This window comes from Canis lupus, chromosome 14 (genome assembly GCF_011100685.1).
Source record: "Canis lupus familiaris isolate Mischka breed German Shepherd chromosome 14, alternate assembly UU_Cfam_GSD_1.0, whole genome shotgun sequence".
NCBI classification, from domain to species: domain Eukaryota; kingdom Metazoa; phylum Chordata; class Mammalia; order Carnivora; family Canidae; genus Canis; species Canis lupus.
In genome coordinates, this window is record NC_049235.1 from 3,310,096 (window position 1) to 3,336,517 (window position 26,422).

At 41.9% G+C, this 26,422-nt stretch overlaps 1 protein-coding gene across 3 annotated transcripts in view; it reads right to left on the reverse strand.

Moving 5' to 3' along the window:
• Nucleotides 1-26,422, reverse strand: part of EXOC4 (exocyst complex component 4) — a 744,112-nt gene that overhangs the window by 151,902 nt on the left and 565,788 nt on the right. For all 3 annotated transcript variants that reach the window (XM_038556467.1, XM_038556468.1, XM_038556469.1), the window contains exon 12: nt 1,013-1,149. In XM_038556467.1, the coding sequence (XP_038412395.1) occupies nt 1,013-1,149 (137 nt within the window). The remainder of the gene's footprint in view (nt 1-1,012; nt 1,150-26,422) is intronic.

Below are 26,422 nucleotides of genomic sequence, written 5' to 3' on the forward strand. Positions count from 1 at the left end.
CATAGAATATAACAAGCAGCACCGTGTCTAGCACTGGGTCCTACACAAGGAAAGTAATAGTTTTGCTGAACTACAAGGCCACTATGCTGGTGTTTCTACTGCGTCCCTGCAATGTCCTTCCTTCTGTCCGCCTCCCTACATCCCATCTGTTGTTATAACACCCAGCACACATCTCACCTGTGAATTCTGACTCCAGGCTCCCCTTCTGGTTTTCTCTCATCTTTCATTCCTTCTGCTCTTTTGTCCCATATCGTACAGTACATGTCCTGATGATGGACTGTGCTTTCCTACCTCTCCTTAATTACATACATTGCATAAAATTTAGTATTTTATCATATATTCTTTTCTTCCCTAATTGTATCAGGTCTTGTCAACCAGACCATAATTTGTTCCTATTATTAGCTTCTTACCAGGAGTGCTACAATCTTTTCCACAGCTCAGTGAGATTTCTGAGCCCAGAGAAAAGAAATTAGAGGGAAAACTAAAGGTTTTCAAGCTCATAACAATGGTTTTTCATTTCTGCTGATGCTGGAAACAGGTGTAGCTGTCCTGTCACGACAGTAGGAAGGTTATGGATTAATAAGCATCAGGATAAATACATTTTAAGAACTAAAAAGAAATCTTATTCTAGATTATTAAGGGATACGAAGAGTTTGAAAGTGGCTTACTTTAAAGATCTTTTAGGATTACAAGGTGGACTAATCATGATCTGGCATTTCCTCGAAGTAAGACAAATCTCACAATTTTAGATTTTCATGAAAATCAAGGCTGACACCTTGTCTATGCCACACAATAGCAGTCCTGAGGGGCTCTGTCCCTCGGTCCCTCACATTCCCTCCATAGGTTCACACCTATTACACACGTATTCAGGAGACTATTTAGGTGGCAGGTGCTCTCATCAGGCCCCTTGACTAAAGCAAAACTGGTCCTTTTCTAAAATGGTGGAAAAGGTAGGCTCTGAAAGCAGGATCGCCAAGCAGGGCAGCTGTCAGGTTCCCAACCCAAGCTGTACCTGCAGGCGGTGGTGCAGGTGTCCTTGTACTCCTGGAGCTTCACACACACCATGTTGAGGAACTGATCCGAATATGCACTCAGGTCATGCATCAAGTTCATGAGGTCTTGCACTGTCTTCTCCACAATGATCGTGCTCTGCAAGAGGACACAGAAATTCATGCGTTGTGTTTTTGTTTGTTTGTTTTAATTCAAGTCATGTGTAGGACAAGGAAGGACAACTGAAAGGACGCGATCATTTAAGATGTGAGCTTTCCTGGGAGGATGCAACACTTTCAAACATTGATTAAAAACAGCCAAGTAAGTATCTTACATAATGCTGGTCTTCCAAAGACCTGAGAAAGTACTCTCTGCAGAAGGACATGGGACAGGGATTTGCAGACTGGCTCCACAGAATTATCAGCATCCACAACATCGGGCTACAGCTTTTAAGGAAGATAATGTACATTCAGTTGGAGACTGCTTTATCGTCTCTGGGGCTCTACCTTGAGGTTAGGGACCTACAAAAGGCAGCACAAAGAAAAGGTACCCTGTGATCTGTTTTAAAAGTTTCAAAACTATCAACCTATTCTGAACAACAGCTAACATTTGTATTGAGCCTTACAGCTTGTGGAATGTTTTCACATACACAGCAGATGCTATCTTATTTGAGACTCACATTAATCATGGTAATCATGAACGCTTACTGTTTCTTGCAAGTGCCAAGTCCAGGGCTAGGCACTCTACATACTTCAGCTCATCTAATCCTCTCAGTGTGCCTACCAGGTGAATCCCCCAGTCACCCCCAGTTTAAAGATGAAGAAATGGGTTGAGGAGAGCAAGGGAGCCGAGTAAGGGCTGCAGGCTTCACTCTTTTAACTACAGCACTCTGCCTCGGAGCTAGCCCAGAGTTCCTCTGCCGGTAGGCCCCATCATTTTCTCCTTAGATCAGAGCAGTTCCTGTTGTTGCTGCCGCCACAGAAGCTCTGTCCACAGAGACTCAGACATATTTTAAAAACGGAATTAGAGAAACATCCTGGGGAAACAATAATAAGCCCATCTTGCAGCTAGAGACTGACAGTTCTGTGCAGCAGATCAGGGTTCTATCTATGGAGAGGCATACTCAATCAACTCTAAATCTTGGATTAAGAAAAGACTGAGTTGTTTAAACCATGAGTTCCTGTCTCTTTTAAAAGGAGCAGAATTACACTGGAGTAAATATTAATCACACGCCCAGCATCTTGGGAATCTTTGATCAATAACTGCTTTGTCGAAGATATATTTATTTACATAGAATTACATAAGCTGTGTAGACTTGTCCATAAAATTAAAAATTAAAAATATATTTTTTTCTACTCTGACAGTGACCTGGGGGGAAAAAAACCAAAGGCCTTTTATTCTGCTTAAATGCAGACTATGGGGGTACAGGATCTTGCTTAATTGTTTTTCTTCTAAAAAGAAAAACAGGGACACCTGGGTGGCTCAGCAGTTGACCGTCTGCCTTTGGCTCAGGTCATGATCCTGGGGTTCTGGGATTGAGTCCTGAATCAGGTTCCCTGCGAGGAGCCTGCTTCTCCCTCTGCCTGTGTCTCTGTGTCTCTTATGAATAAATAAATACAATCTTAAAAAAAGAAAAAGGATAAAAGTGTACAGCTTTTCTCAACACAATGGAGGATCAGGTGAGTCAGGAGTTCATGCATGGGTGCTTATTCAAGATGATCTGGCTGTGGAGGTTTTTATCTTCCTTCCTGTTCTCCCACCACCTGCCCTGTCCCAAAGTAAAATAATCAAACGGTGAAAAGGAAGGAACAGTTATACTCCATAAGGTAAACCTCACAGGAAACCAAATTACAGTCTCTATGGAATCCCAAGTTCAACCTCCTTTTCTGTATCGATTTTAAGAATAAAGCACTGCAGCTTCCCCTAATCCATAATCCCGCTCCTCTGTATTTGTGTGTGAGTGACAGGAATTGATTCTGCTCAGCTCCATGTCCCCACGCAGCTCGGAAGAATCTAAAATCCTCATCCTGATTCAGAACACAGGATATCCTGTAACATGCAGACGGCAATTAATACGGGAGAGTGGAGTTCAGCCACCGTAACAAAGCCCCCCTTAAAGTCTAAGACACTGTAGGGAAGAGGAGCACAGGGAGATTGCTTAGGTTTATGGAGAGAAAGGGCCTGGTTCTTTCTATTGATTAATTACCTCTAGGCAGGTTTGGGTAACCTCTTCCTTTCTTATGACTCCATGTAGTCTTCTAATAACCAAGGATAATTTGGTGGCTCCTCCACTGGCCTTCATCACTCTGGGATTCAATTGGTGTGCTGGTGCTTTGACACAGAGTCAAAGATGTCTAAAGGGTCTCGGGTGTGTTTGCTCTTCCTGGTTATATTATCAACTTCTCAAAAGCAAGACTGACATTCCTCATTTCCTTTGTCCATCCCCCAACCTTACCCTCCCCCACTGGTTTATGACATCTCAGGACCTTCAGGACAGTGCTCTGACTGAAAGAAACAATACTAATAATGTCAGCACACACAGATAAACCTCTCCGAATGCCACATATGTGAGGGATGCTAGACATGGGCATCTCTGCATTCTGCAATCTCGCTGGGTGGGTACAGTGTGGTCTGTATTTATTCCTGTGACAGTCGGAGAAGAAGGGGAAAATATAAGCACATGGGAACATTCCCCAGAGATAAAGGTTTTGGGGTAAATAGGAAGTACCTACAGGGAATGATTAGAATGCCATAGTTTAATTCTAATGATCGTGCTCAACAAAAAGCCTATGTGATGCTATATGATTACATACAATTTTCCAGCTATTTGGTTGGTTTACCTTGTCATGGAAGCACTCTGGATAATCAATCACTACATTCTCTTCAAGGAAAATGACACTGTAGTTTGCCAAATGATGGGTATTTTTACAGGGGAAAAAAGTTCTCATTTTTCAAGAATTTATTACAATTTCCAATTCAGTGGCTCTGACAGATAAATGTTAAAAATATCAAACTTCTAACAAGGTCAATTCTGTTTTTATTTATTTGATCTCTTTGGCATCTCAAATGATGTATTGACTTGTTATTAATTTTGGGATTTGCCAATGTTGAATATAATGACTTTATAATAAGTAAAACCCTGATTACATTCATTATAATTTCTACTAAACATATCACAAATGATTGATATTTGTTTAGAAACAACTCAATTCTCATTTCTTGCAACTTATTACCAGGTAATAAAGTCTGGGCATGACATGAAAAATGAGAAAAGGAAAAAAAATATCCCAAGATAGCAGATGTAATAAAAAAGCCATTGCTATGAAAAATAACTAAAGTTTCTTATACACCAGAGGACTAACATAGAAAGAGGGTGAATAAGGACCAGCTCTTGGGTTCTGCACTTTAAAAGAATTTAATGAATGAATGAAGATGATTGGACCTTTAAGACCTTGTCCATTGTATGCCAAAATGGGGCTCTGCAGCATGATACTAATACGAATGTTACAGAAAATTGACTCTAAGTTCAAGTAATTTGGAAAATGTGGAGTTAAAGAAAATTGAAGTGGCTTCTTCACTGGAGGATTTTGGAAACTTTTACTATGCTAATGTTGCCGCAAATCTTAGAGAGACAAATGTGGTTTCAATCTTCCCCTAATTATTTAAGTAAAGCAAACATTTTCCATAGCACAGCACAGATCTGTTCACATTTTCTAGAATGATGTTTCGGGTATATGGTTTAGAAATAAGTCTCCCCAGTTCTCTGGTCATACTGATGACCAGTGACATGCTTGAAGACTCATACAGAGTCCAGCTGAGAACGAGGTGAGAAACTGAGCCTCTTCCTCCTCAGTCCATGCTCCTTTCTACATGTCCAGCCTTTTAAGCTCTGGCCCCTGTCCGCCTCTCTAGCCTTCTCTCCAGCTCCACTGAGCATGCTATCCATGTGTTCCAACCACACTAAACTATGAATTATTCCTTGACTGCATCAAGCTACTTCCTGTCTCTGTGTCTTTGAGCTTCCTAATCTCTGCGCCTGGAATGCCCATCCTAGCACATGTCTGTCATCCTTAAAAAGTCAGCTCAAAGGCTACCTGCTCTGACTTAAATGCCCCTCCTCTGTCCTACTAGAACACCCCAGGCACAATTTAGCCCAAGCCCTAAATGCAGTGAGGCACCCACTGGTTCACTTGACTGTCTGCTAGACTATCGATTCCTTTGATCAGTGACATACCTTCATATCTCTACTAGCAAAGTATCTGGCATATTGTAGGTGTTCAACAAATGTTTATTCATGAAAATGCATAGCACATTCAGAACAGTGAAAAGATAGATTTATAGTAGAATTATGATGCAAAATAGTGATCCAAAAGCCTGACATGTGAGGAATCAGTCCACGGCCTCTTTATTACTATATAACTGTATCTTAACCCCCACAGTCCTAACAACTAAACATTAACTGTGAATAAAGATTTTTAATTTTTCTACAAAAACATTATGAATTTCATCTGACTGTATTATCTTCTGTAATGGTAACCCATTATACACACACAACCAAATGTGCTAATTTTAAAGTTTTAAGAAATACAAATAAATTCACAGTTCAGGAAAAACAAAAACAAAAAACTTCAGTTTGGAGAATGCAGTTTCTGTTATGTGTGTTCTTTTTGTCCCTGGTGCAGGGATGGTTCAGAGATGCCACAAAGAACCTAAGGTCCTTGAGAACTACTTTAGAAAGCATTTGAGAGAAAACAGTAAATTCACACGCACCCTCACACTACCACACACACACCAGCAATTGTGGAGGGAGGGGGCTTCACAAACATGAGATAATGCTTCTGTTTCTTGGGACATAATCCACCTCTAGGTCAGTAAAGCTCGTCATACCATATTGTCCTTCCAATTATTATCAGCTCCATGTTACAGCTCCCTGTAAACAATAATAGCTATAGTAATGACAGTAATGCTAGAAGCCAAAAGGAAGTCTGCTTTTCATTTTTTAATCTATATTTTGACTTGTATGATATTTTACATATTCTGAATGGGACTCTCCTTTTTTTTTTTTTAAAGATTTTATTTATTTATTCACGAGAGACACACAGAGAGAGAGGCAGAGACACAGGCAGAGAGAGAAGCAGGGTCCATGCAGGGAGTCCATTGTGGGACTGGATCCCACGACTCCAGTATCACATGCCAGGCCAAAGGCTGGAGCTCAATGGCTGAGCCACCCAGACGTCCCTGGGCCTATTCTTTAATAAGTTATCTGGTAAAAATCTATGCATCCAGGGAGCTGGTACCTGAGAAAATGCCATTCTACTCTCTTTGCCATCATCCGCTGCCTCAGCAGCAGCAGAAGGATCTGTTAGAAACTTGTCTTCTACAGAAATGAGTGCTTTTGTCCATCAAAAGACATGAACATAAGGACTCATGGCAGTTTTATTTATAATAGCAAAAAAAGGGGGGGACATTTGTCATGTGCATCAGTTGAAAAGGCAGATATTGTGTGGTATATTCACACAATGGAATGCTACAGAGCGATCAAAAAGGATGGGCCACAATTACCAGTGACAACATGGATGGACCTCACAGGCCACGCACTATGTAAAGCATTCAAACACAAAAGAGACAACTGCATGATTGTTATTACTGTAGTTCAAAAACAAGCAGAGATCGTCTCTGTTGGGAGAAGTCGGAATAGTGGCTGCCCTTGGAGGGGGTGGGTCCTGACTGAGAAGGTGAGAACCTTCCAGGTGTTGGAAGCATCTTGATTGGGCAGCTGTTCCATGAATAAACACATACATAAAAATTCTTCACCCTTACAATTCGAGCACTTAACATTTTATGAGTTTCATGGCAAAAAACATTTAAGGTGGTATCTGATTATGTCTCTCACCAACTTAAGGCTCTCGCATGCATGAGGCCTCACATTCTTCAGACAACCTGCAAGGCCCCTCATGACAGGGCTTTTGTCTACTCCTCAGTTTCATGGGCTACCATTTCCTCTTGTCTCTCTGAGATCCGGCTCCATGGGGCTTCTTCAGTTCTTCATTTCCATTTTAGAGACCGGCACTTGCCTGCAAAGTTCTGTCCCCTGTCTTCCTTTCTTAGAGTACTTTTCCTTCTCTTTCAGATCTCAGCTAAAACCACCTCTCTAAAAAAAAACAAAACAAAACAAAACAAAAAAAAAACAAAAACCAACCAACCAAACAAAAACCCAGAACTCTTCCCAACCCCCATTAGGTCTTCCTGTTAAAAAAAACCTAGAATATCTCTTCCCTGCCTCTTTAGTTCTATTTCTCTGGAGAACTGAGATGAATATACCTTTGCTAGGGTAGGAGGAGATCCTGACTGGGAGGGACATCCAGTTGGTGGTTACGTATGTGCATGTTAGATGTCAATTATAAATAATTCTGTCCAACCATTATACAAATGAATAGGTACCCCTTCAACAACCTGTCTCAGAGTACCATCTTTAAGTGCGTATTCTCTTACAGTGGTTTTCATTCACAGCTTATGTTTAAAATATGAAGATGTAGCAATGTTATTGGTGATACCCCAACAGACCACCAGATGATAACTGTTGGGAAGGATCAGAAGTTGTCTGGGGATAGGGCAAGGAATTTAACTAATTAAAGAGATACATATTTGTTAGTAAATATTTTCTGTTAGCCAAATATTGGGCTAACTGCAGGAAAAAAAAGCCATATAAGACAAGGTTCCCGAACTACAGAGATCTTAAATCTTAGTAGGAGGAGACCAAGGTGTTCACAAAGACAATAAAGTCTCAATATACAGATGCCCAGGTGCTATCCTGGGCATCTGTATATTGTACAGCAGAGGCAGAGAAAAGGAAAGTTAAGTGCACTGGGATGGGGGTTGGGGAGTGGTGGGAAAGAGGAAGTTATCATTGAATTGATTACTGAAAGATCAATAGTGACTTAGAGATTGACAAAAATGGGGGGAAAGTACTTCAGGTAGACAGAGCGGCATGAATGTGAAATAGTATGGGATTCAGGGAACTATAAGTGGTTCTTCATGGCTATGGTGAAGGGTGTGTGTGTGTGTGTGTGTGTGTGTGTGTAGATTGGGAAGGCTGTGACCAAAGTCAGAGCTAGGTCCTTGTATAACAAATATATACTTAGTACCTAAATATTTTGAATATTCCTCTTTTACTCTCTCCAGCAAGAGAATACAACAAATCAATCCTGTCTGATATCACCAATCATTAGATGATCCACTCCAAGTGTAGGAAGATAATTTCAAAGGTTCTACTCTTGGGAAAAGATAAACTTATATAACCAACAGGGAAATACATTCTGAAGCTCCTTTTGGTAAGCTGAAGAGAATTATTGTTTATAAATAATAAATAAATAATAAAAAATAAAAAATTTTTTTCTTTGTTTAGACAAAGAAAATAGGAAGTCAAATTTTGGGCAACCAGCAATACTCTCCCTCTTTATTTATTTATTTATTTTTAAAAAAGATTTATTATTTATTTATTCATGAGAGACACACACAAACAGAGAGAGAGAGAGAGAGGCAGAGACACAGGCAGAGGGAGAAGCAGGCTCCATGCAGGGAGCCTGATGTGGGACTTGATCCCGGGTCTCCAGGATCACATCCTGGGCTGAAGGCGGCGCTAAACCGTTGAGCCACCCGGACTCTCTCTCTTTAGAATTCATGTAAGTTATTATAAAATTTATCTGCCAGTTAATAACTTAGAAAGTGTATACAATGTAAACTTCTAATAATATTTTCTTAACATTTTGGCTAGAAGATCACTTATGGTTGAATAAAATCTGTGCCTAACATATCTTATAAGCACAGCTGGCTCTTTATGAAGTTTATTTAGGGGCTTGTGATTTCATATTCAAAACAAAACAATGTAGCAGGAAAGGGGAAAGAAATATGCAGAGGTTGAGCTTAATTAGACTGTGAGATCCCAGGGGGGCTATCTTTGTTTTCTTACATGCTTCAAATCAATATGACTATGCCCAGGTTATCGATTCCCCTTGATATGTAATGGAACTCAGGGAGTGGAAATATATCAACGAAGAGGTGAACATTGGCACCTATAAGAGATATCCTCAACTCCAGCTCCCCAACACACACATGTGCACACTTCACAAGCACCTTAAGGTTGCTATTCAGCTGAATACACAGTACTACACAAGACACAGAAGTAGAACAACACGAGAAGCTCTAGTATTTCTTTTGTGCTGAGCCATGCTCTTGATATAAAGCATGGTTTGTTTGTTTGTTTGTTTGTTTGTTTGTTTGTTTGTTTGTTTTCCAGGGGGAGCTGGTGATCTAGTTGGGATCATTTAGAATAAGAAATAAGTGATATAGGGGCACCTCGGTGGCTCAGTGGTTGAGCATCTGCCTTCGGCTCAGGGCATGATTCTGGGATCCTGGGATCGAGTCCTGCATTGGACTCCCTGCATGGAGCCTGCTTCTCCCTCTGCCTGTGTCTCTGCCTCTCTCTCTCTCTCTCTCTCTCTCTCTGTGAAGAATAAATGAATAAATAAATAAAATCTTTTTTTTTTTTTTTTTTTTTTTTTTTTTTTAAAGAAAGAAGTGATATTCCAGGAGAAGATGCCAGATGCCAGTTAAGTGCACTGACACTGTAGGGGCATAACAGTGAAAAGGTGGGATATGGAGGGTGAGTGAGGTTCAGGATACAGGAGGAGGAAGAAGCAAGGCATTTCAGACCAGGGAAAAGCTGGTCTTGTGTCGCAAACAGGACACAAGTGTGGCTGGAGGGGGAGATTCCTGTTGAGGAACGTGAGGGTCAAGGGTTGACTGGCCTGGGGAGCCCACCTGTGGAAGGCCTGAATGGCAGGCTGGGGTTTCCTCTTGTGGAGACAGAAGCAGGGCAGTGCATGAGGTGGGGTGGGGGGTGGGGCTTAGAATCCCAATATTTCTAGAGCTGAAAGCAACCCTTTTGTTATCTACAGTCCAATTCTCTGGCTTTACAAAAGAAAACCAAAACAAATATTAAAGGGCCTGTCAAAGGTATACAGCTAGCTTGCTTATGACACTTCAAAATTCAGAATCCAGGTCTCTGAATATCCTCTGGCCAAAGCTGATGATTAGACCATTGAATGGAGTAAATTATTGTAGTTGATGATTTTTATTGAAAAACATGAAAAATCAATGTGGAGAGAAAGTCAGAAAAAAACTCGTTTGTCACCATTTGAGGTGACTACTGAATCAAGCTCTTGTTTGAAAATTGATAAAGAGAAAGAATTATGCATTTACGGTCTTTCCAGTAGGAACGAGATCTATTTCAGGGTTACCAGACAGGAAAAAGCTCTACTTTAATGAAGAATGCCAACTGGGCAATATAGAGGAAATAACAAATAGAAAATCATTTTGTTGCCTTTAATAACACAATTGATTTGGGTAAGGATTATCAATTGGTATTAAAACAAATAGATGAAAGTTGACAGGGAAAATGATTCGTTTTGTAGTGGCAAAGATACACCACACAGATTACTTTCTGGTCACCCAAGGAGAACCATAACTGCGCTACAGAGGGACCAGATGGCCACAACTCTCATCTGGGGGTCAACCTTCATGTCGCTAACGTTAGGAAGCCAGCTCTCATAGGTCTGCGGATGCGATGGAATGTGATATCTAACATCATCTATCAAATCTTCTTACTAAAACCTTTAACCTCAATCTAATCACTCTTTTCTAACATCGAGGGAGAGGAAATAGGATGCTATCAGATGAATAAAGAAGATGGGATATTGTAGAGCACATGTGGCTGGGTCTGTTCAACACATTGGTGTTGGACAAAAAACAATCACTGTTCTAGATTAAAAGAGACTTAAGCCGCATCACAATTACAGCCCTAGATGGAATCCTACTTTGGACAAACTAGTTGTAAAGAACATTTTGGCAAAATGTAGGAAATTTCAAATTTCTAGATATTAGAAGATATTAAGAACTTCCTGCTCGTGCTCATACCCGTGATGACGTGACTGTGATAATGAAGAAAATAAAGTATTCTGGTGCAAAACAGCTTGAAGCCTTGCTTCGAACATAAGAAAACCAGATAAAACATGTGAAGCACTAGTTCTCAGATGCTACAGAAGGAAAGTCAATGAGGTGAGCCCCGCAAATGCTCCAGCTGGAGTTTCCATCCACAGTGCAAGAAACAGGGGACCCGCACAGAGCCTGGGAGTCGTTCTGAGTGGAGGAGACAGCACCTTGAGCTTTGGAAGGTGAAGGCAAGTAGGGCTTTGTGGGGTGAAATACTGCAGGGGAGGGAGCTGTACTGAAAGCAAGGGAGAGGGAAAGATCAAGATCTTTCTGGAGGTCTTTATAAGAGTCCCCTCAAATCTTTGGCTGAGCACTGATCTGTGCTTGTGGGACAGACATTACTAATGCTGGTGAAAGAACCAGACCTCACACGGCCAGGAATGGTTCCCATTAGCCAGGGTGGAAGAGCCACTTCATAGATAGGGCATCTGGTAGAATTCTCACAAATGTATGGCACCTCGGGTGGTGGGGTCAATTAGCCTCTGTCGAAAGGTTGCCCTGGACATGTCTGACAAAGCCTAGAAGCAAACCTCGAAGCGATCAATGTAATTCTATCACTAACATGTGCCTTAAAACAAAGTTCAAGAATGTTTAAAGCACCACAACAAAATCCAGCACCCAACAATGTAAAAAAAAAACAAACAAAATCACCATGTCCAGCATTCAACAAAAGGTTACCTGGCATGCAAGGACACGGAAAAATACAGAAGGAAAAGGAAAATCAGTTAAGAAAAAACATTCCCAGAAACGCTGCAGATAATAGAATTAATAGACAAGGAGGTTAGAACAACCATGATAAATATGCTCCTATGCTCAAAAACATAAAGCAAAACGTGAACGTGACAAGAGAAATGGAAGACATAGCAATAGAAACTATCCAAAATAAAACACAGAGAAAAAAACAACAGTGATGCAACAGAGCCCGTGAAATGTCCATGGGACGGTATCAAGCAACCTAATACAAGTAACTAAAGTTGCCAAAGGAGATGGAGGACGGAAAAAATATAATGGCTAAAACCTTTCCACTTTTGATGAAAATTATTTGCCCACAGATCCAAGCAGCTCAGCAAACCTCAAACAGAAGATGACAAGGACTATAGTAAGACACATTATCACAAATTGTTGAAAACCAGTGAGATTAATAGAAAAATTATAAAAATATCAAGAAAGAAGGAAATGAAGTCTGAAATGAAAAATGAAGAATTCAGGCCTTTTGGTTCCAATTTTAAGGTTCTCTTTAGCGCCCCTCACTCAGCCTGGCCCTGGGGATGCTGGTGTGAGATGGATATGGAGTAGACTGGATGAGACACGTGGGTATCACAGCACGGAGGCTGCCGGTAGTAGTGGAGGGTGGCTTGGCCAGTGGTGATAGGTGGAGAAGAGGATCCAAGAAAGAAAAGAAGAAGAGGGATGAAGACAAAAAAAGTGAGGAAAACAAAAGCCAAGAAAGAAGAGCTTCAAGGAAGAGGGGTAGTGTAAGGGCATCTGATCTTTATGAACAAACTGACTGCTCACAAAATCCCCCAGAGGTGACGGGAAATCCTCTAGTGTTAGACTGACTCCAGGTAACAGTGTGCCCTAGAGTTTCATTTCTCAGTTGTGTATTTCTAAATATTGTCTTTCTGCTTAAAGTTTAGGCCCATTCCATGCTCTACTGTCTAGTTATATACACACTTTAAAAAAAATCCTTCATTCTTTTCCTTAACCCAACCGATGCAAATTGTTTAAAAAAAAAAAAAAAAAAGGTAGGTAATTTATACAGAGAAAAAAAAATGATAACAAGAGGCAGCCTAAAAGTAAAAAGGTATGAAAAAGAACAAATATAGATGAATTTACAGGACACATCTATTCAAAGGTAACCAAATTTTAGCCCCTAGTTGACCTGATTGATGAAGGTAAAATACTCAAGGACCCTTGTTTCCTTTCTCTTATTTTGGATATGGCTGTAAATATAAATAGCATTTATATAATATAAATGTGACTGTGAGAACAAGCTACCTACCTGTCTATCCATCTGTCAATCTATCCAGTATTTACTGAACACCTACTAGGTGCCAAGGCACTACCACTATGCCACATTCTAGGAACACAGCAATTAAAAAGAAGTGTGCCATATACAGGTCTAAGAGCTTCATAGGCATTATCTCATTTGACTCCTTACAGATTCTATTCAACTATCTATAAGATGGGTATTATCACCCCCATTTTATAGTTGAAAAAACTGAAGTACTAAGAGATCGGAGCCATCCAAGGACATGCAACTAGAAGACTGTAGCTTCAGCCAGGAGGTGAACTCAGGCAGCCTGAACATTGGCTGCTCCCAGTAAAAGCAGAAACAGTGAGTGATGAATTAATTTTCTCAGGCAGTCTACACCAGCCAGGTGCAGCCTGGTCCAGGGGAATAAGGACAGACTATGGAAGAACGTCATCGTGACCTTCAGATGACAGTTTCCGGGATGCAGCTGGTGAAACCAGAACCAGATTTCTAGGAAGCTGCGAACGCAGCAGGTGGTGAGGGGACAGAGACACTGATTTGAGACATCTGTCAGTGAAGGGAAGGTGTGAAGTAACCCAGCAAGTAGACAGGAGAGTCAGGATGGGAAATGAAGACTGAACCCTCCTGCTGGTCATGAGGCTGCTCTGTATGACCAGCCTTCTGCAGACACAGGCCACTCCAAAGCCAGCTGTACAGCAAGAGACTCTTCAGTGACAGTTCTGAGGCAGCAAGGGCTCTAGGCTCTTATCTCTTCATAACTTGCCTGATACCTGGACTATGGAGCTAATATCACCATACAAGCTCAGGCCAATCAACCAAAGTTATCTTTCTGAAATTATGTTCCTGCATGATTTTCCATGCCCTGCTGACAACATCACCATAGCAATTTCTAACACCCTTCTTCCTGAGAACTCAGAGTGCTTTGCAAATATCTCAATCAATATCCCAACAGATTGCGAGAAAGTAGAGCAGTCATTATCATCCCTATTTTTTTTTTAGTAAGTCTAACACTTAAGGCAGCTTCAAGGAACAAGTATAACACTTAGAAAGATGTTTTTAAAGAACTCCAGAACATCAAGCTGCCACCAAAGGTGGTCTTAAGTGTTTGCATTTCTTTCTAGTTCTCAAAATCTCATTCCTCTCGGACTAGTTTCTGTCGTGTCACAAAGCATCTGTACTCACAGAAACCCTTCTCTTGATGTAGTAGTAGTATTCAAGAGGTTTATGTGATTATTTGGTCCTTTTGCAGATTTAGCCACTCCATTTAGTGCAGCAAACAGGCAAACCTGGAGATTAACAGAGCAGGACCTTTGCATTTCTTCTTTTTGCTGGTAAAGGCAAGGTCTTTGTAGCAGGAGGCTCAGTGACCCCCAGTGGGGCACATGATTCATTAGGGAAGAGTTCCAAATATATAAATCAACGTGTCAGAGGAGAAAGTCTGGCCGGACCCAGTGGGAGATGTATACCACACACAGTTGTCCCGCTCTGTGCTGGCTCACCTGTCTTTGGTGGCTCATTCCATATTACAATCAATTATGCTGTCAAGTTTCCCTGCACATTGTTTCAGCCTCAGTTACTCACGTACCTCAGAGGTGAGATCTGCAGCCCTCTTAGGAGAAGTATGAGCAGGGAGCTTGGCTTCCAGGAAAATAGAACATATGGAACTGTTTGGGGAAGACAGCATTCGAGCAAGCGTGCAAGCAGGCACCCACAAGGGACAATTTGTTCAAGGGTAGAGATACAACTCAGATATGCCTCACACTAGGAGAGACAATAAAATTTGTGAAGAACTATTGCATTTTTAAAAGTAGGTCTTGTTTCTGACAAAACTGGCTGTTGCAGACCCAGCATTACAACCCATTAACTAGGAATAAAGGTAACTGCTCCATATGATCTCTGCCTGCTGCACAAAACACTATGTGTCACGGGGCAAAAGTCAAATGACTAGTACCCAAGAGTCCTGGACTCTGAATATGGTTTTAACACTAACTTTGAGATATCGAACAAGTTATTCTCCCTTTTTTCACTTGCAAGGACTGTAATACTCTTTGTGAACCATGTGACATCTCCAGCCTGCCCATACACTTGGCCTTTACTTCATTTTCCAGTTTGGAGAGGAGTCATTTGCATTTATCCTTCCTAGATTTTCATTATCAAAACACATTTATTTATGAAGAGAGAGACCTACAAGAGATTAGAAATTACTACAATAGATCCTGATGAACTCAACTCAACAGCAGCCTGCCCAAGTTCATGTGAAAGGAACCATAACAGAACCACCCACATGAGAAAGGGGAACCCTCTTGCACTGTTGGTGGGAATGTGAACTGGTGCAGCCACTCTGGAAAACCGTGTGGAGGTTCCTCAAAGAGTTAAAAATAGACCTGCCCTACGACCCAGCCATTGTGCTGCCGAGGATTTACCCCAAAGATACACATGCAATGAAATGCCGGGACACCTGCACCCCGATGTTTATAGCAGCAATGTCCACAATAGCCAAACTGTGGAAGGAGCCTCGGTGTCCATGGAAAGATGAATGGATAAAGAAGATGTGGTTTATGTATACAATGGAATATTCCTCAGCCATTAGAAATGACAAATACCCACTATTTGCTTCGAAGTGGATGGAACTGGAGGGTATTATGCTGAGTGAAATAAGTCAATCGGAGAAGGACAAACATTATATGGTCTCATTCATTTGGGGAATATAAAAAATAGTGAAAGGGAATAAAGGGGAAAGGAGAAAAAATAAGTGGGAAATATCAGAAAGGGAGACAGAACATGGAAGACTCCTAACTCTGGGAAACGAACTAGGGGTGGTGGAAGGGGAGGTGGGCAGGGAGTGGGGGGGGGGGTGACTGGGTGACGGGCACTGAGGTGGGCACTTGATGGGATGAGCACTGGGTGTTATTCTATATGCTGACAAATCGAACACCAATAAAAAATAAACTTATATATAAAAAAAAAGAACCACCCACATGGTGCCCAGGGAAGCAGCTTTGCTCCTGAATCTGGTTAGTGGTTAAAAATCAGAATATTGAAGCTTTGATGTGTTTCCTTCTAAGACAAATCTTTTCACGCAACAAACACCCACGCCACTGGAAAGGATACAGCCAACACATGTAGAATAATTTCCAGACTTTAGGATTTCACCAACCAGGAAAAATAAATGAACCAACACAGATCCAACTTTGTATTTTGCCAAGTGATGATGCTTAAAATAAGACAAAACAAAAACAGATCACTTACAATACCACTGTTTTTATCAAAGTATGATGAGAGCATGGATATTTTAACAACAAGAAAATGGAAGAAAATATCAGAAGAAAAAGTCATCCTCAAGAAAGTCAACTGGGAAAGACACACACACACACACACACACACACACACACACGCTCCACTCCACTGACCTTAGTCTTCCCATTTTTTGTGCATCCCATGTTAGAATGGCTGGCTCAGGTTGGCCTGGACTGGGACTACTGTGCTGGAGAGGGGTTAGGTGTCACTAGCAGAGTACCTGCTTTCCAGATCACTATGCCTAATGAGACACAAGTGCCAAAGGACAATGTCCAATTGTTGTGATGGTGTTCAACCTTAGGGTGGGGGGGTGGGGGTGCAGGGTTTTGATTTTAAGTGAGAAGTCCTCATTCTACCAAACCGGGGCTTCCCATTTATTCTAGAGTCTCTTATTAGACCAGGAAGGAGGACATGAGACAGGCTCACATGTTTTTAAAAGCAGGAGAAATTGAGTACACAAAGATTCAGCTGTCACAATGTTATCTTTGGATTTTAAGTATAAATTTGTTTAAAACATAAAATTAATACAAAACTCTCAAGTATGAAATAGAATAATAAAATTGTTCAAAGTCTCTTCCTGTGGGTAACTTAGAAGGCACTTTAAGAGCAGGCAGATACAATTTGGAAAAGAAAACTCTAATGATTCATAAAATTACCACAGTTCCCATGTAACTGAAAACAATAGAGCCTACTGCAAACTAGAGACAGAGCATTCAATTCATTTTAATGGCTTCTCATTTTTTTTTCCTTCAAACTCTCTGCTCCTTTTATCACTATGATTTTTTTTTAAATGAAAAGTAGAATGTCCCCACTGCCCATTTTCTTCTCGTATTGTTTCCCCTTTGTTCTAAAAATGAGGGTAAAATTAAGTGCTTAGATCACTAGAGATTTCCAGATGGTCAGACAAATGAATCCTGAGGCTCCTGGGCTTGCGTTTTTCATAGACACGGATAGACATCCCTCACTCGGTCTCCATGGCTCTTGCTCAATACAAATCTGATTTAGCCGAAGTACCTTCAGTGTGTGACAACCACATTTCTGCCTAGAATAAGGATCCAAATTGGCTTAATTGCTTCAATCAAAATGGAATTTTCTCTGTATTTCTAAAGTATTCCTTTATTTTCCTGGTATATCTTATTTGCAATAAAATAGAAAAAGCTTCTGTTACATGTATTCGAATCTTCGCAGATTATTCCAGAATGTGACCATATTTCTTATATTATCTCCCTTCCTGCACTCGGTCTTCCTCTGGTTTATTTTGTTAACCCTTTCCCTGGTTGCCTAGAGCTACTGTTGCTGTGTCATCACCCCGAGGCCAGGCCTCCTATTCCTTATGTTCCTGCATTTCTTTTGCTCTTCTAGAAGGGAGCACTTCAACTCTCTACCACACAATAAGTCTGCAGGTCGGAGCTGGATAACAGCTAGAAGTGTAGATTTTATTAAGTAAGTATGCATATGTTGTCTACTGTCTGCCACACATTATTCCAGGTGCTTTCAAATTGTTAACTCATTTATTTATGAGGTAGATACAGTGATCTCTACTTGACAGATGATAAAACTGAGGCATGCAAAGCTCAATAACAAGCCTGAGGTAACACAGTATAGTGAATGGTGCAGTCTGAGGAGAAGCCAGTCGGTCTGGCTCCAGAGTCCTTGCTTTTAAGAAGAATAAGGAGAAGGAAAAAGGAGAAGGGAGAGGGGAAGGAGCAAACAGAGGGACAAAGAGAGAACTAATAACTGATTCACTGAGGATGAGAATGATGGAGGGAAGGGCAACCTAGGAGTAGCCATGGTTCTACTGTAAACATAGGGGTCTGGCGTTCATGAAGGCTCTGGGCAAAGAAACGTAAAGCAGGCATGGCCACACTGGACGAAGAGTTTTGTCACCTTGAAGATCAATGTGGCTGAAGATCATTAGTGACTATAATATTGGCAGCAGAAGAGGATACCATGACTGGCAATGTGTTGGGAAATGTCTCACCACTAACTCTCCAGGGAGATGAGGGAGTCCCGATTTCTAGTCTTCGCTGGTTTCCATGTGTGCACGCTCCCACCATGGCCAATTTCACTCCTAATGTGATGTCACTGAACTTAGAGCTGGAAGAGATGCCCAGGAGCACCCATGATAATACAGTATTTCTGGCATTACCTTGACAGATGCAAAAACCCACAAGCACCGATAACAGTAAAATGTGGTAAAATAATCAAGAAGTGACGAGCTTGTGTATTTATTCCCTTTGTTTTTAGTACTTTAGAACTTACTTTTTAATAATGGCTGTGCTTAATCCTGGCTCACAAAATTCTGAAAAATTTCCCAACCAGCTCTCCGTTGCCTGTATGAGCCACCAGCCACAAACCACTGAGTGTGACTAACTGAACACATCTACTTTCAGATAAATGGATGGACAGGGGTCTGAAGATTTGAACCTCATAGATTCACCACAATGAGGAGATAAATGCAGGAAGAGAGAGACAAACAAAAGTGACAACGCTTATAAAAAGCCAGAATATCCACTTTAATCTGATGAATGAAGAAAGAGGTCAAGCGTGAAAAAGGGAATTTGAGAAGGTCAGTTCAGAGAAGGCCCGAGTCTGTGTTCTCTAAGATGCTAGAGACCATGAGTGGCGAACCAAAGAACCGTGCAGAATCCTCCCACCCACCCTCCTGCTCCCAAAGTGAGGTCTTGCATCTTTGTTTTCTGCTCTATGCAGACTCTTTATTTCTGGATGTGGACAGAGTTCAAGCTGGAGCCAGAGGACATTTCGTGAATGGGTGAGCTTTAGGTGAACATTAATGATAAACTGTGCAAAAAGAACATAAGATCAGGAATTTAACAAATACTGTTTGTAGTACACACATCTAGATATGGCACAGAGAAAAATGTGCCAGGAAAGGTGTGAAACAGAGAAAAGAAAAGATCAACTATCACAGGGAACTGGCAATCTTTGGAGGAAGCCAGTTTATTTCATTCAGCAAGGTTTCCCCTGAGTCAAGTGCAGTCATATTCAGTGAATGTATTTTTCACTAAACGAATTTCCATTATATCTGTTCCATGAGGTAACTGTCTTTGAGATTCTTGTCACTTGAACATAAAGGGACACTGTGTGTCTATGACTGAAAACTATTTTTTATGGAAAACTTTCTTTTTCTTGGTTGCTCAAGATTCTAGCAGTATGTGAGAATTCGTGAGCTCAACGAAGTAATGCACATTGAAACTTAATGATCTCCAGCTCTTCATATAACCTTACGAGGTGCAGCGTGACACAGAATTCTTATGTGTACGGGACTTACCGAATACTTGTTGAATTCAAAGATTAGTGCAAGATTCATCTCATTACTCCAAACTGCCAAATACTGGGCTATTTTGCTAATTGACACCTTAACATATAATTATAACTGGCAACCCTACATAGCAAAGTACCTTAGGTCAAAAAATCAGCTAGCTTCCAGATCCCAAGTGGCAGAGAGCAGATTGAACTGGAACTTAGCTAATGTGGTAGTAGTTCTCACTTTTATAATTTCAAAGAGGAAACACAGCTGCAAGCCTCAGGATGGCTTTGGTAAAGCCAATACTAAGGCTAAGGTCCTTTGGGTTTTATCAAATACTGTGTTTCGGTTCCCCAGGTCCCCCCTTACTTGAGCGGTAAGGATTTCCTGCCATAAAATGCTGGTTGATGTAGTACAACTTGGATAAAGAAAAGTATAATGTCTAGTGAATAAGCTTTCTCATCTTTTTTTCCAGAACATTCACTAAGTGAATATTCTTGAGTATCTACCACAAGGCCAAGACTGTGCTAAGGAGATGTGAAAATAGAAGTGGGGGGCGGGGGGGCACCTAAGCTCCATCAAATACCTTCTGTTTGCCAGGGATTATGCTGAGCAGTGCCACACTTGTCATCACATAACTCATTTTATAGAGAAGATAAGGAGCTTCAGAAAGGCTAAAGTCCCTGTCCAAGATAACACGGTAGGTTGTGGGGTCTGGAGCTTCCCTCAGACTGATCCTGCTCCAAACCGGTGCTCTTTCCACTATTCCCTTTGGCAACTTAAATTCCCAAATTCTCAGGCTAGGCCTGGCGTTAGGAGCCTACAGTGTAGTTTCAGTCTTCTTGGAGAGGATATAAGAGATCTACACAAAGAAATCCAGCTTCCTACATGAGTTATATAGTGCTTTTCATCGTGGCCTGAGATGTTCTCAAAGGTTCTACAGACAAGCTACAATCTGAGTTGGGCCTTCAGGGAAGGTGGGTAGAAAAGATGGGCCTTAGTGGCATGAGGAGGTAAAAAAGAAAGGGGGCAAGTATTCCACACTCCTCCAGTTACCTGACAGGAGAGGCAGGGCAGGGCCTCCTGAGTAAAGACACAGGGAGCAGGGTGTGACTGATGTACCCAGGGGAGAATTCACTTCTGGGTAAGAAAAACAGATTTAGCAAACATGTCTATTCTCTCTTGCTCCTCAAATCTCTGAAGTGACAGTAAAAAGATTATTTTTGTCCAAGACATAAACCTCTAAGGAGTAAGAAGAACAGGAGGGGAGAAAATAGAAGTAATACAACTCTGGAAGCTAGAAAACCCACTGGATTGGCAAATGCCTCTAATAGACACAAGAAAGTGCAATCCTATGTCAGAAAGTGGAAAGATGAGAAGCAAACTAATCTCTTCTATGAATTCCCGACAGCCCTACGTACATCTAGATGCAGGGGCAAAAGGGAAAAAGCAGTTACTATAAGGATTAGTTGAAAGTCTACTTCGGAAATTGTCAGTTTCTCAGATCTTTCCCCCCAGTGGAAAGCAGCGTGGTCTCTCCTCTACCCTGGTAAAAATCTGAAGGTTATTCTCTGAAAGAGTAAAAGAGGATCTCTGGACTAGGAGACAGGATAAATAATTAAGAACGAGGGGAAAAAACAACGGAGAATTAAATGAATTTATGCATATCAGAGGCCAAGAACCCCAACCCTCTCTCCCATCCTCTTCCCATTTGGTTTCCTGGAGGCTGGTGGAGAGGCCTTCAATCTCCAGAGAGCAGACCAGAAAAGACTTCTCTGTGGACTCTGGTTCAAGAATGATCTAAAGGTACTGTCACTGGAGGTTTCCCAAACAAATGGCCCAATCTAATCTTAATGGTGCTATGACCCCAGCCCAAGCCAGGAAATGAGATCAGAAAAATAAATAAAAGCTAAAGAGCTCTTGCCCTTAATATCGGAGAAAGAAGATCTCTTAGAACCAAGCTCCATCTAGAATTATTACAAACGACAGTGTAAAGCATTGTAATTTACCTATAGGAGCAAATTCTTATTTTTTACCTTCTGTGTTCCTGGCAATTATTTGATTATCAAATTGATGAAATAACCTCAAATTCATGCTGGTTTAAATGAGAAGGCCATTAGCACACATGTTTTAAAGACCCCTTGGAATCATACAGTGAGACAACTCACGGAGTGCAGTGCCTGCATTATCATTGCCCTTTAATTAAGTTAATCAATACACATTTGCCCAGGGTTCTAGTGAGAGGACCTGGTCTCTTTCAAAATGCACACCTATCTCTGTGGCTTCTAAAAATTAGTCTTTGGGAGGTTTAAGTAAGTGATTAGAGTTTTCCACTATTACCCTACAGGTCATACCATGTATCACATTTAAGTGGATGTGGCAGGATAATTTTCAGAGACACTAAATTGTGGTCTCCCAACAGTAACTGCAGGGGGGCAGGTGGAAGAGGGGGAGATGACTCAAAGAGATTCTTCTCCTTCTCTGCTCCCAGTTGCAACAAAAGAACCAAATCTTTGGTTCCCTGGGAAAGGATTAAGAGCTTCCTTTTGCTTCAGGGAACTCCCCAAAAGAAAATCTACCAGCCAGGTCTCTGGAAAGAAGAAGCTGGACCCCCTGAGGGAGAAGGAGCAGGAGGTCTGCATGCTTCAAAAGGATTATGGCAGTGATGGTGAGGATAGCAACACCAAGCCTCTCCTGAGAGCTGACTACCGTGTTAGGAAGTGTACGTAGGAAAATGCCAATTAGAAATTTACACATTGATTTACTTAATCCTTGTGACAGTAATCTTCATGACAGCCCTGTGAAGAAGGGACTATTACTGCTATTTTGTTTCAGAGATAGAGAGGCAGAGATAGAGAGAGAAAGAGAGAGAACAGGAGCAAACATGAGAGGAGGGGCAAAAAGAGAATCCTAAGCAGATACCCCCCTCCCCTGATCCCTGCCCCACTGTGAGCTTGGAGCCCGACGTGGGGCTTGATCTCAGGACCCAGCAATCATGACCTGAGCTGAAATCAAGAGTCAGACATTTAACGACTGAACCACCCAGGTGCCCCTGTTATTGCCATTTTACATGCATAACAATCCTTCAACTATGCACTTTCATTTTTCAGACCAGGATTCCTCAAATAAAATCCTAATTCTTAAAAAAATAAAAAATAGAGGAGGAGGGGCAAGATTGCGGAAGAGTAGGGTCCCCAAGTCACCTGTTCCCACCAAATTACCTAGATAACCTTCAAATCATCCTGAAAACCTACGAATTCAGCCTGAGATTTAAAGAGAAAACAGCTGGAATGCTACAGTGAGAAGAGTTCGTGCTTCTATCTCGGTAGGAAGAGGGGGCAGGGGAAGAAAGAAAGAAACAAAAGGCCTCCAAGGGGGAGGGGCCCCGTGAGGAGCCGGGCTGAGGCCGGGGCGAGTGTCCCCAGGACAGGAGAGCCCCGTCCCGGAGGAGCAGGAGCTGCACCGACCTTCCCGGGCGGAAAGGGGCTCGCAGGGAGGTGGAGCAGGACCCAGGAGGGCGGGGATGCCCTTGGGCTCCCGGGGACACTAACAGACACCTGCGCCCCGGGAGAGTGCGCCGAGCTCCCTAAGGGCTGCAGCGCGCACTGCAGGACCCGGAGCAGCTCGGGGGGCTCGGGGGCGGCTCCGCGGAGGGGGCTGCGGGGCGGGAGCAGCTCGGGGGCTCGGGGGCGGCTCCGCGGAGGGGGCTGAGGGGCGGGAGCAGCTCGGGGGGCTCGGGGGCGGCTCCGCGGAGGGGGCTGCGGGGCGGGAGCAGAATCCAACAGCGCAGGCCGGGAGCACAGGGCGCCGGGACACAGCCCAGGATCCGGCCTCCCCTGGGACAGGCAGAGACCGGGAGGGCCCTGGACAGCAAGGACGCCCGGCCCCAGAGCCTCCAGGCCCTGCAGACCGAGAGCTCCGGAGTTACTGCAGGGGCTGACTCCAGGGCTCCAGAGCTGGCCCCCGCCACTGCGGTTGTTCCTCCTGGGGCCTCACAGGGTAAACAACCCCCACTGAGCCCTGCACCAGGCTGGGGGCAGAACAGCTCCCCCAAGTGCTAACACCTGAAAATCAGCACAACAGGCCCCTCCCCCAGAAGACCAGCTAGATGGACAAGTTCCAGGGGAAGTCAAGGGACTTAAAGTATACAGAATCAGAAGATACTCCCTTGTGTTTTTTTTGTTTGTTTTGTTTTGTTTTGCTTTTTGATTTGTTTCCTTCCCCCACTCTTTTTTTCCTTTCTTTTTCTTTCTTTTTCTTCTCTTTTTTCTTTTTTTTCTTCCTTTTTTCTTTTTTCTCTTTTCTTTCCTTCTTTCTCTCCTCTCTTTTTCTCCTTTTCCCAATACAACTTGCTTTTTGGCCACTCTGCACTAAGCAAAATGACTAGAAGGAAAACCTCACCTCAAAAGAAAGAATCAGAAACAGTCCTCTCTCCCACAGAGTTACAAAATCTGGATTACAATTCAATGTCAGAAAGCCAATTCAGAAGCACTATTATACAGCTACTGGTGGCTCTAGAAAAAAGCATAAAGGACTCAAGAGACTTCATGACTGCAGAATTTAGAGCTAATCAGGCAGAAATTAAAAATCAATTGAATGAGATGCAATCCAAACTAGAGGTCCTAACAACGAGGGTTAACGAGGTGGAAGAACCAGTGAATGACATAGAAGACAGGTTGATGGCAAAGAGGGAAACTGAGGAAAAAAGAGACAAACAATTAAAAGACCATGAAGATAGATTAAGGGAATAAATGACAGCCTGAGGAAGAAAAACCTGCATTTAATTGGGATTCCCGAGGGCGCCGAAAGGGACAGAGGGCCAGAATATGTATTTGAGCAAATCCTAGCTGAAACTTTCCTAATCTGGGAAGGGAAACAGGCATTCAGATCCAGGGAATAGAGAGATCCCTCCCTAAAATCAATAAAAACCGTTCAACACCTCGACATTTAATAGTTAAGCTTGCAAATTCCAAAGATAAAGAGAAGATCCTTAAAGCAGCAAGAGACAAGAAATCCCTGACTTTTATGGGAAGGAGTATGAGGGTAACAGCAGACCTCTCCACAGAGACCTGGCAGGCCAGAAAGGGCTGGCAGGATATATTCTGGGTCCTAAATGAGAAGAACATGCAACCAAGAATACTTTATCCAGTAAGGCTCTCATTTAAAATGGAAGGAGAGATAAAGAGCTTCCAAGACAGGCAGGAACTGAAAGAATATGTGACCTCCAAACCAGCTCTGCAAGAAATTTTAAGGGTGACTCTTAAAATTCCTCTTAAGAAGAAGTTCAGTGGAACAATCCACAAAAACAAGGACTGAATAGATATCATGGTGACACTAAACTCATATCTCTCAATAGTAACTCTGAACATGAACGGGCTTAATGACCCCATAAAAAGGCGCAGGGTTTCAGACTGGATAAAAAAGCAGGAACCCATCTATTTGCTGTCTACAAGAGACTCATTTTAGACAGAAGGACACCTACAGCCTGAAAATAAAAGGTTGAAGAACCATTTACCATTCTAATGGTCCTCAAAAGAAAGCAGGGGTAACCATCCTTATATCAGATAAACTAAAATTTACCCCGAAGACTGTAGTGAGAGATGAAGAGGGACACTATATCATACTTAAAGGATCTATCCAACAAGAGGACTTAATAATCCTCAATATATATGCCCCGAATGTGGGAGCTGCCAAATATATCAATCAATTAATAACCAAAGTGAAGAAATACTTAGATAATAATACACTTATACTTGGTGACTTCAATCTAGCTCTTTCTATACTCGATAGGTCTTCTAAGCACAACATCTCCAAAGAAACGAGAGCTTTAAATGATACACTGGACCAGATGGATTTCACAGATATCTACAGAACTTTACATCCAAATGCAACTGAATACACATTCTTCTCAAGCGCACATGGAACTTTCTCCAGAATAGACCACATACTGGGTCACAAATCGGGTCTGAACCGATACCAAAAGGTTGGGATCGTTCCCTGCATATTCTCAGACCATAATGCCTTGAAATTAGAACTAAATCACAACAAGAAGTTTGGAAGGACATCAAACACGTGGAGGTTAAGGACCATCCTGCTAAAAGATGAAAGGGTCAACCAGTAAATTAAGGAAGAATTAAAAAGATTCATGGAAATTAATGAGAATGAAGATACAACCGTTCAAAATCTTTGGGATGCAGCAAAAGCAGTCCTAAGGGGGAAATACATCGCAATACAAGCATCCATTCAAAAACTGGAAAGAACTCAAATACAAAAGCTAACCTTACACATAAAGGAGCTAGAGAAAAAACAGCAAATAGATCCTACACCCAAGAGAAGAAGGGAGTTAATAAAGATTCGAGCAGAACTCAACGAAATCGAGACCAGAAGAACTGTGGAACAGATCAACAAAACCAGGAGTTGGTTCTTTGAAAGAATTAATAAGATAGATAAACCATTAGCCAGCCTTATTAAAAAGGAGAGAGAGAAGACTCAAATTAATAAAATCATGAATGAGAAAGGAGAGATCACTACCAACACACCAAGGAAATACAAACGATTTTAAAAACATATTATGAACAGCTATACGCCAAAAATTAGGCAATCTAGAAGAAATGGACGCATTCCTGGAAAGCCACAAACTACCAAAACTGGAACTGGAAGAAAGAGAAAACCTGAACAGGCCAATAACCAGGGAGGAAATTGAAGCAGTCATCAAAAACCTCCCAAGACACAAGAGTCCAGGGCCAGATGGCTTCCCAGGGGAATTCTATCAAACGTTTAAAGAAGAAACCATACCTATTCTACTAAAGCTGTTTGGAAAG